Source organism: Eulemur rufifrons, chromosome 7 (assembly GCF_041146395.1).
Source record: "Eulemur rufifrons isolate Redbay chromosome 7, OSU_ERuf_1, whole genome shotgun sequence".
Lineage (NCBI taxonomy): Eukaryota > Metazoa > Chordata > Mammalia > Primates > Lemuridae > Eulemur > Eulemur rufifrons.
Window position 1 is genome coordinate 10,016,380 of NC_090989.1, and position 11,121 is coordinate 10,027,500.

An 11,121-nucleotide genomic window follows, 5' to 3' on the forward strand; every position below is an offset into this window, starting at 1 on the left:
TCGACTGTGCAGTGGCAGCTGCATGTTACAGCCCTCAGCTCTGAGAACGTTTCCAAGGACTATTAAGTGTAGAAGAGAAAAAAAGAACCTGATTTGGGGTTTAACTCAGGCTTGACGTTATTAGGGAGTGTAATGGCGCAGGAATATAATGTTAATTATGTTAACAAGGGATTTGCATTGAGAAGCAATATGAAGCACGCATTGCACTTAGATATTAATAAGCTTCATAAAAGAAATGCAGCCATTGTTATTCTTTTAAACTTCAGCTAAGCGTCAACATATGGCAAGCTAACTTCTCACAAGTCGAAGAGAAAGCAGTGTCTTGAGTTTCAATTCCTGCTTCAGTCAAAACAGGAGTCAGTAAAAATCATGTCCTTTTGAAAGACCCGTGCCACTGTAGGTAATATTGTCGTGGATCTTTGTGTGTGCAAAATTAAGCAGGGGGAAAAGAAACTGAGGGAGTGTTCTGATAGTTCAGACTTTCCAAAGTGCCTTTGCTCCTCTTTGCAGCTAGAATCCAGGGTTGGCATTTAGAACCCATCATCGCACGGGTTCTCTTGAGTGTGTACGTCGAAACTTCACGTGTACAGAGTGCTGTGGAGGATGTATGCAGAATGGAGCAAAATAAATAAGGTAATTAATAAGGAAGGGAAAGTCTTAATTTTAGAGTTACAGAAAGAATGACATTTTGTGTCAGCAGGTAAAACCAACAGGCAGGAAAAAGAATGGTTTGACCACATGCAAAATTGTCCTGTTTTTAGCCCCTCCAAACAGGCTTGTCTTTCTAAGGTAGAGGCTGTGCCGTGTAATATTCATTAGTCAGCCTGGGAGAAGGGTTTTGCCCCAGAGAAGCATCTCCTCTGGTCTCCCTACCTTTTGTGACATCTTCTTAATGTGCTCAAGGTGTAGTTTTACCCATGTAATTCCATTTAGCCTTTTGATTTGAATTGAACTAGAGCAGTGGTCCCCAACCTTTTTGGCACCAGGGACCAGTTTCATGGAAATTTTTCCATGGATGGGGATGGAAGGGGATGGTTTAGGGATGATTCAAGCACATAACATTTATTGTGCACTTTATTTCTATTATTATTACATTGTAATATATAATGAAATAATTATACAACTCACCATAGACTGGGGACCCCTGAAGTAGAGAAGGCAATGCCCCAAACCTTCATAGGTGAAAACAAAAATAAATAGTTTCAAAGTAATCAATGTCTTGCCCCAATATACAAAAACTTTCTTTGTCTTCCATTAGCTTCCTAATTGGAGAGAGAGAGACAGAGAGAGAGAGAGTGTGTGTGTGTGTGTTAGGAGAGTACTATGATTTTATCTATTTACCGAGAGAGATGCATACTAAAGATGTCCATTCAGGGGGAATAAAACCACATAATTTGGGTTTTATTAAAATGGTCTTTTTATCTCAAAATTAAAATGCTTTCTTTTTTCCAGGCTTTAAAACACCAGTAAGTTGTCAGCCCCTTTTAGGGTCAGACTCTCACCAAAACATTTCCTTTTATTTATTTTCCCTTTTATAGTTTCACTTATGCCATTACAGTCTTTACCAAGGACTGCGCTCTCCCAGAGCTGATGCCTGGCTTTTTAAAGGATCCACATCCTGCCCGAGCAGCGGTTTGATGCCAGCGTTGAATTACTATTGAATAAGCAGCAATGAAATCTTTATCAAAATAATCAGTAGTTCCAAAAACCACAAGTAACAACAACAGGAGCCGAGTTGTACTAAATCAGCAAAGACCATTGAGATATAATAAGAGACTGAGTCACTTTTTTCTACATTCTCTCTCTTGCAAACTCTCCTGGGCTATTTTCTTGCATGGCCTGGGGGAGGGCAGGTGGAGGGAAGGAAGGGCATTGCTCAGAAAGAAAAAAAATTGACATCACTGGCGTCACGTGACCAGCAAGAGCCAATGGAGATGGGCTGTGGAAAGGGGAACAGTTAAATTTGTAATTTGGGTTGTGTGAAAACTTCTTTGGGCCTCATAAACAACCACAGAACCACAAGTTGGGTAGCCTGGCAGTGTCAGAAGTCTGAGCCTGGCATAGTGGTCAGCAGGCAGGACGAATCACACTGAATGCAAACCACAGGGTTTCGCAGAGTGGTAAGCATCGTCAACCCACAGCCAAGGCGGCGCTGCTTTTTTTTCCTTAATCTTTAACAATTTGAATATTTGTTTTCACTAAGGTACATTTTTTCCTAGGGCTTGGGGAGTCCCAGAGGTGTCCAGGGGGAAAAGAGAGGGATGCAGGGCTGTGGGGGTGAAGCAAAAACAGTGACCTTTCTTGGTTTTCGCTCCTAAGGTAAAAGAAATCATTGAGTCCCCCGCCTTCAGAAGAGGGTGCCTTTTCGGGAGGAAGCGATGGCTTCAGACAGCATATTTGAGTCATTTCCTTCATACCCACAGTGCTTCATGAGAGGTGAGTACGCGCTGGTCTTTTAATGTCTCCTTTTGCTCAGCTTTGCATGTAATGAAATGGCAGCCTGGCTCACCCGGGGCAGAGGTGCCTGGGTGCCTGCCGGCCCCTGTCTGTTCTGTGGGAGGAATTCACGCCGAGGCGTATGATTACAAGGCTATTGGATTACTTATTCATCAGATGGCAGCTCTTCAGAAATGTTTTAATAAATACTCAGTTAAGCTGTTGGTGTGTTCAGTCGGTGCGTGAGAACCTTGTCAAGTCTTAGTAAGTTGTGCTGGTCTCGTTTAAAGTCCTAGGGATTGTGAAGCTTGCACGAAGCTCCCTGGGTGTTATTTTGCAGCCCAGAGTGACTGTGTCTGAGTTATCCTTAACTCGGCACGCTGTGTGGCCCAGAATGCAGCCTGCCCGGGGGCTCCGGGGCTCCGCAAACACATGCAGGGAGCCAGGAGGGCTGGTGCCAGCATGGGGCAGGAGGCGGGGGCTCACAGCTACGCCTTCCACCGGCTGGGGACCTCAGGGCCAAAGTGGCCACCCAGCTCAGCTGTCTCCGAAAGGCAGAGCGTCCAGGAGCTGGGCAGAGTTGGTTACGCTAAAATCATCAGGATGGGGCTGTGCTGTGTTTTTCCTTGTAGCCTCAAAGCAAAGAGGCAACTGGCATCTTTCAAGAGAGAAAGCAAGCAAGTTGGAGCATACAGAGGTCCCTCTTGAAAAGAATGATGAAGTTTCCTAAGTCAAGCATTCCCACGGCTTAAGTCATTAGATTGCACGCTTAGAATGGGAACGGCTAAGGTGGAAAACCTGTCTACATTTTTGCAACCAGCATCTTGAAATGTGCACAGCTGTGGTTGAGCCGTGAGCGTGTGAGTATGTGTGTGTGTGCGCATGTGTGTTTTGTGTATCTTTAGTGGTAAAAGAGGGCTGTGCTTAAACAAACAAAAATAATAACATAAAAATGTCACAAAGGCATTGCAGTGTGTCAGGGCACGCACTTTGACCAATGCCCGCAAAGTGTGGCTTGGTGGCTTGGCAGAGCTGGGATGCAGCGCGATGCGATGGGGGAATAATTAATTTTCTGGCTACAAACTCTCTCAAGCACCCAAATAGTATCCGTGACTCATTATTTATTCCTACAGCCAAGTGAGCAGGGGAATGCAGAGGGCTTGCCAGCCACTTTGTCGCAACAAATGCTATTGTGAATGCACAGAGCTTCTGTGTTTCCGGGTCCCCAAAATTTAAAAATTTGACAAAGATGTGTGTGTGTGTGTTGGGGGTCATGAGGGAGGATTTAGGGACAAGAGGAAGAAAGCAAGTCATTAACACCCATTCCAAGCTTTAAATTAAAGCGTTTTCAAGTGCTGCTTTACTGGCAGCCGAGGGAATTTCAGTGAAGTTGAATCATGTGGACATGTGTGAGTCACTCATCTCGCAGCGTCCTTGGGCTGGTGCAGCAGAGAACTGGCCACTGGTGAGCGGCTGCAAACTGCTCCCCAGCTGCCTTTCCTCGGGGCTGCTGACAAGCAAAGGAAGCAATATTTGTAGAATAATAGAAAAAAGATCTTCTTTACTCTGCTTTCAATACCCCCTCGAATGTTGATTATTTCCTATTTTATCAACTCAGGAAGGCAGAGTCAGGAAATTTTTAAACATTCCGCTGGCAATGGCTTGGGTTTCAGTGTGCAATGCTGGCCTTTGGAGCTGTTCTTACTGGCCAACAGCAAAGACAGTGAGGGGACACGGTGACATGTGCAGACATCAGGAAGTAGAAGGAGCCCAGCCCCCAACAGAGCCCCATGGCTCTGCCCCGGGTTAGGAAGAAGCATCAGTCGGCTTTCACAGGGGCAGTCTCAGAGAGGGCCCTAGTTTGCATGGAGACTCAGAAGAGCTCATCTGGAAAGGTTTTTCCACTCCTTCCCCTCAGTCAAAGGCACTCAGAGCCCTCCAGAACCTCCAACTGGATAATAACAACATTGAGATTTAATTTCAGAGGGCCAGCCACAGGAAATTTGCCAATTTCCTGGTAAATTTCATCCAAATAATCTATCCACATAAAGGTTGAAATTGTCCAGATTAATTGTCCACATCATTTGCCCAAGCCAGAGAGGTGGCAAAATATCCTTTCTCTTGGTACCGTTTGGACATTGCCTTAGAGTCCGATGCTAGAAGAACCACCATCCTCGCCAGCAAATTGTTCCCACAGCCAGGCCACTTGCAGTGCTCAGTGTGGTCACTTCTCACTGCCTATAATTTATGGCACGTGTTCCCTCCCCAACTGGAACGATGAGCTGGAGAGGAAGACATCATCTTGTTTTCTTCCTGGGATGGAACTTTATCAGTCCATGCAATTCTCACAGAAGGAAACCCGTAACTCGGTGTTAGCCAGATACTCGGGTGCAAGTTGGAGGAAAAGAGGGGAGTGGAACCAAGAAAACCATTGTTCCCTTCCTGGTGAGTGGCAAGCCAGCGTCTGAGAGGCTGGTACTCGAAATGAATGTGGTCTACCACAGAGAACGCGGCCCTTTTTCTACCATACCACACCAGGTTCGTGTTTCATTTGCTTAGGAAAAAAAGGTAAGATGCGATTGACATTCCCTGGAATGATCACGCATGGTTTGCAACATAAAATTCTTGCCAAACCCAAACTGTGGTCCCCTCAGAAGGTGCAAGGTGTTGGTGACAAGAATTGAGGTAAGCGTGGAGAGGAAAAGCCTCGGCACATACGTATTTTTGCAAAATGCCTCAAGTAGCCTTGTTCTTAGAAGTGGCTTAGTGGTCTATGCAAAGCCTGAGCACTCACATGCCTCTGCGTTCCTAGAACCACAGGTAAAAATCTCAGCAAAGCTGACTCCCTGCTTGTCTTCTCGGTGGTTCGAGATTACCCCAGCAGAGGAGTCTTTCAAAGGGAGCTCAGAACATGAGGCCGCATGTATGAAGTGTGCTTTTCTGTAAGCGCCGGTTTGCCAGTCTTTTCAGAAAAATATTGATTACGATACTTCTGGCTTGACAGGAGATTTAAGATCACAGAAAGCCGTAGATTAAACCATCTGTGGCATCAGTCAAGGTACGAAAGCTGTATTATTTTTCTAGGGCTGCCATAACAAAATACCACAGACTGGGTGGCTTAAACAGAAATTTATTTTCTCACAGTTCTGGAGGCTGGAAGTCTGAGAGCAAGGTGTCAGCAAGACTGGTTTCTGGTGAGGCCTCTCTCCTTGGCTTGTGGATGGCCGCCTTCTCGCCGTGTCCTCCCACGGCCTCCCCTGTGCGTCTGTGTCCTAACCCCCTCTTCTTATAAGGACACCAGTCAGATTGTATTAGGGTCTACACTGATGACCTCATTTTACCTTAACTGCCTCATTAAAAACCCTATGTCCAAACACAGTCACATATGAATCTGGGTGGGGGGGACACACTTCAGCCCCTTACAACGTGTCTTAGCAAATCTGACTCACCCTGGCCCACAAGAAAACTGTGGGACAAGGCATCTCTCCTGGAAGCTGAAGAATCAGACCATAGTTCCTCCTTTGTGAGATGGAGTTTCACATCTAAAACTGTCCACACATTTTGAAACTATGAAAAAAAAAAGGTGTTAAAAACTATTTAAATCTATAATCATGCCTCTGCCACTTAGTCTCCTCGTATGCTAAGAAAATTTTGAAAAATGACAAAGTCATTTTGAAATGTTTAAGTTTTAAAAGAGCCAAAAGCAGTCCCCCAAAGAAACCAAGTCCTTGGCTCTGCTTCCGGGGGCAGGAGTGTCCCTGTACTTCAGACTAGATTTGCCCAGGAGGTTAACTTACTGGCTTTACCAGTGGAGGTTGAGGGGCCCCAGAAGGCCCCACAGCTGCTCACCCACCAAGCACAGGGACAAGGAGCGACCGTAGCAGAAACACCTTCAGAAACAGCAGCCAACCCAAGAAGAGAGCTTTTGGAAGCAAATGAGAGTAGCAGGGAGATTCCCCCATTCTGTTCAGATAGGTCTGAAAGACGTGCTCAGAAAAGATGTGGCCCTTTACTGAGAAGGCGAGGCTGGTGGGACACTGGGACCGAGGAGGCTGCAAGGCTGCTGCACACACGCAGACAGTAAGAGAGAGCCCAGGGCCCAAGCGGGCGAGCCCGGGGGTGTAGAAGAGCCCCCGGCACTAGGAAAGGCAGTGGCAGGAGGTCTGAGTACAGAGCATGCTCAGATGACACCGTGGTGGCCTTTTATTTCTTCTTCTTCTTTCTGGCTTTAGTCAAACGGCATGAAGAGCTTCTCTCTTGACCGTCAGTTTCCTCATCTGCAAAGTAAGGACAGCAGTAGCACCGATGGTTAAGGTAGCCGTGTGGACTGAATGGAATGATCTGTGCAAGGTGCTGGGCCCCGCCATAAGGAGCAAACAGGAAATATTAACCTGATATTCAGTTACCTACCATGGCAGTTGGTCAACCTCTGTCTGCTCCAGGAGGGGAGAGGTTGTGATGCTCTGGAGGACATCAGAGGAGGCTCCCTGGAGAAGGTGACACGGGAGTTGGGGAGGAGGAGGGGGGGTGGGCAAAGAGAAGACAGAAGGGTGGTCTGGGCCCAAGGTGCAGCCTGTGCAAAGATCAAGCTACAGGACCCTGCAAGGGGCATGGGAGGCAGGGAGTGAGCCCACCTGAAGGCTTTTCAGCAACAGGGCAGCTCTCCTTTCCTCGTGAGGGTAGTGGGAAAAAAGCAAGAGCTTACTAAGTTGAGCATGTTGGCTAACTGGGGCATGCTGCAACAGTCTCCAGTCTGAACACACAGGGACAGCAGAGCCGTCGCTCCTCACCGAGAACTACCCGTGTAGCTTTATTTTCTCAAAGGTTCTTCTTAAAGAAAAAGCCATGTTGCCCAGGCTTTCTGGGGCTCTGAGAGACTGCCGATTCCCTCACTTCCTAGATTTGTGATCACGCACTTTGTCAAAGCCCAAAAATGGAGGTGGCTTTTGTTGCTTGTCTAGTTGGGGGCAGGAGGAGAGGCCCACACAGGAAACTCAAGCAAATTTTCAGTTTCTCAGGTAACTTCCTAGTGACCTAGATGAGTCAATAAATGTCTTTATGTCTCATCTGAGTTCTGCAAAAAGGGCTAGTAATGTTCTAGATGAGCTCGCCTCTGAATTACCAAGTTCCTGCTGGAAATCTGTGAATGCATCAGAGAAGCACCAAAAAACACATGGCCCATCTTCTTAGCTTAACAACATGAAGCCACTTCATTTTAATATTTTATTTTCTGGTAGGAAATAGTTACCTTACCATTTCTTACCATGTGCAAGCCTTCTTCTCACATTTTCTTAACTTTTTTCCCCAACTCTCATTCTTTAAAGAAATCTTCAGAAGCTGCACTGGTGCCTGGACAGACATTAAAATCTGCAAAACACTTTTCCTGCAACTCTTGTTCCTTAACCTCTCCTGTCCCTCCTCTTCATGTGCCACCAGTCCCCTTCTTTAGCCTTTTTGCTGAGAGAAACAAGCCTCAAGCCAACCCAAGATGATGTGTCTCTCTTGGCTTCCCCCGCCACCCCTGTATAATAAATATGATGCCCTTTAGTGGTAGAAAGGGGACATTTTCTTTAAGTTCTTTGCAGATCATGAACCTAATCAGGGAGTGCTTTAAGAGAACTCAGGTTGGTTCCTGAACACAAATCAGGGTTCAAAGCCACATGTCACCTTCAACATGCTGGCAGAGTAAGCTCAGACACTCCTCTGATTGGTACAGCTTCACTCTTTGTTGGACAGACATACTCTTATACTCTCTTTAGCTTTCTGACTCTCTCTCCCTCCTCCCTTTTCCCCTTTTTCTCTCTTCCTCTGATCACACTCAATGATGCCAGAGGAGGAGAAATAAACACTAGATCTAAAAGATGGCTGAAATTATGCATTTTTAATGCAATGACAGACAGTTAAGCTCTTGCTCCAGTTTATCCATGAGAATTGTGTGTGGCTGCCCCATAAAGGAAAAGCTGGTGGTGGTGGCTTAAGCAGACCCGTATTGGTCTGGGAGCAGGACAGGGTTTCAGGAGGGAGTGGTCCAGGGCTCGTACGGTGGGACTCGGGGCGCGCCTATGTTTTGGTCCCACTATACTGAGCCTAGGTTGAACATGCATCTCTGATCTGTCCCAGCAGGAAGGACGCGGGAGGCCTCATCCCTTCTCCGCGTGGGGCCTGGTCTTTTTATTCAGGGAGAGAAGCCTTCTCTGCAAACTTCCACTTACATGTCGCTTAGGCCAAACTGTGTCACAAGCCTCTGGCTGGAGGGAGCCTAGGACAATGGAGTTGCCGCTTTGCAGCCTGTAGAGTGGAGGGAAGCAGAGGGGAAGGTGGCTAGGAGGGGTCTTCGCATCCACCAGACCTGGTGACAAAGTCCGTTTCCAGGCAGGCTGTTCTTTCCCGGCCATATCTGGTATATTTGTTTTATAATGCCAGCCGTGCTCTGGAAATATATACAGAGAAACTCTGAGTTCTTCCTTCAATCCTTCTTAGAAATCGTGAATAGTTGCTGAAAGTGGATATTTAGTCTTGATTCACTGAAAGCACAGCAGACAGGAGATGGGATGGTGTCGGGCAGGAACTGGTTAAATGGATCCAAGGTCACACCTATTTTCAGTGTCAAAGCCCAGAATCACACCTAGTCCTTCACTGTGTTGGAAAGGACACAAGAAAAACAGGCAGCCCCGTATCTAAGGGAATGTTGCTGGCATCAGAGCCACCACACCTGGTTGTGAGGTTGATGTACCTCTCAAGCAGCTATTGAAATAGTTTCTTTATTTTTTCTCTTCCTCACTCTTTTGAATTCTCAAAAGTCCATCACCCAAAACTCTAAAAATTTTTTTTTTATTTTTAAGAAAATCTTTTTCTACAAAATTTCTTGAATGAAACTTCCTTTCAAATGGCCCTCCTTAAATTTACCTAAAGATGTTTTTATCTTTGGTAACAATATGAAAAACAGGTAATAATCCTCTATCTAGGGTATGAACACTTATTCATACCTTGCATTTCTGCAAGTTACAGATTATTTTTGCTTTGTAATTACTGGCCCTGTCTACTTCCCAAGTCTGGGTGCAAATCCCTTTCTGACGGAGTCAATGCCTCCTTTAACAAGAAAGAAATAAAAGAAAGAAAAGGAGGAAGAGAGAGAGAGAGGGAGAGAAGGAGAGAAAGAAAGAAAAAGAAGAAAGAAAGAGAGAGAGAGAGAGAAAAAAAAAGAAAAGTCTTTATTCAGTTTTTCCCTTGACATAAGAAATACTATAAACCTTTCATTTTGTTTTGCTGCAAGATCAGTGTTCATTTAGAGAATTGTCGATTTTGTACACAACACAGCTGCCCTCCCATTGCATGGTCCTTATGTGTCTATTTTTGGGTGGACTTCTTTCTAAACAGTGAGTTACCTCCGACATTTTAGGGACCCCAAAGGGAAAAGGTCACCACAAATAGAAATCTCAGTTTGCTGGTTGGGCTTGCTCAATGTCTCTGCCGATTTCAAGACTGACGCTTCTTTGTGTAAATGCAAAGCCCGTGTTAAATTGATTCTAAGTCAAGGACTCAACGCGTCAAGCCTTGAAACCACGTCCATTGGGAAGGAGAAATATGCAGCTCTCACATTTTGCAAAGCTTCTACTTTACCTTCTTTGCCAGCCATTTAGCTTTTACTCCTGGTCTCCTGGATGTCTTCTGTGGAGACTGGGACCAGAAACTTTGCTGGCCTTGTACAGAGAATGAAATGATAAAATGTGAGCAGTAAATCAAATATAGCCTGAGAGCAACACTGCAATGCAGCCTCTGTTATATCCTCTCGTTGGAGGTATATTGGTCTTGCTCAGTACTCATGTTCTTCTGAAAATGTGTAGGATTTCAGATTTTTTTCGTTATTAGTTAGACCCCAAAGAAAGATCTAGAAAATATTGTAGCAGTCAGCTTGCCAGATAGTGGTATGTTAAAAAGAGCAAACAGAAGTCAGTTACAACTCTGAACACACTGCAGGCTACTTCATGGTCACCTCTCATCGTGGGTCAATTTTTTAAGGGAGCCTAAAAGTGTTTTCAGAGTGGCTCTCATTGCTCAATGGAGGAACAATTTCCTTTTTCTATGCAAATTTGTCTAACATATTTAGCCTTCGACCCTTCTTTTTTTATTATTGACTCAGAATGTGCAAAAGCACATTGGTTTGGGTGCCACTTCTTCCAGGAGCAGTTTTAACACCAACCACAGTTTGCTGCACTTTCTTACACAGCTTCTGTCTGCACTTTGAACTCCGTGCACCAAGCCCCTCGTGCCACACCATCTGCAGGCTGCATCTGGGCAGCTTCATCCAACTCGCTAACAGTCACAGCTGAACTTGACATTTACCCACTTTGAAAGTATGTAATTTATAAAATCTGAAACCACATATATGTATAAAACCCATGCAAGTGTCTGGAGGAAATACAAGGAACGGGAAAATAGTTGTGTCTTTTAGGAGCTTTCTCTCTTATCTCAGCCCTTTTAATAATGTGTTGGGAATGGTGAAAATGAAATTATGTAGCCATAGACAAGGATGAGCAGAAACTCAAGCTGCTATTTTATTGAGTCTGCTGTTTATAAAGACCAGAATGCCTTTTACTCCCGAATTTCTAGAGGGGAGGAACAGTGTTGGCCACCTTAAACAAATATTAGGACTGTGAAGGGTGTGAGTCATATAAAAAAGTATAA

General features: G+C 45.3%; 1 protein-coding gene across 1 annotated transcript in view; it reads left to right on the forward strand.

Moving 5' to 3' along the window:
• The first annotated feature begins 1,985 nt into the window (after positions 1 to 1,985).
• RUNX1 (RUNX family transcription factor 1) overlaps positions 1,986 to 11,121 on the forward strand; it is a 237,199-nt gene continuing 228,063 nt past the window's right edge. Inside the window, exons 1-2 of the mRNA XM_069472311.1 lie at positions 1,986 to 2,120; positions 2,320 to 2,436. Of these exons, the coding sequence (XP_069328412.1) occupies positions 2,379 to 2,436 (58 nt within the window). The 5' untranslated portion in view covers positions 1,986 to 2,120; positions 2,320 to 2,378. The remainder of the gene's footprint in view (positions 2,121 to 2,319; positions 2,437 to 11,121) is intronic.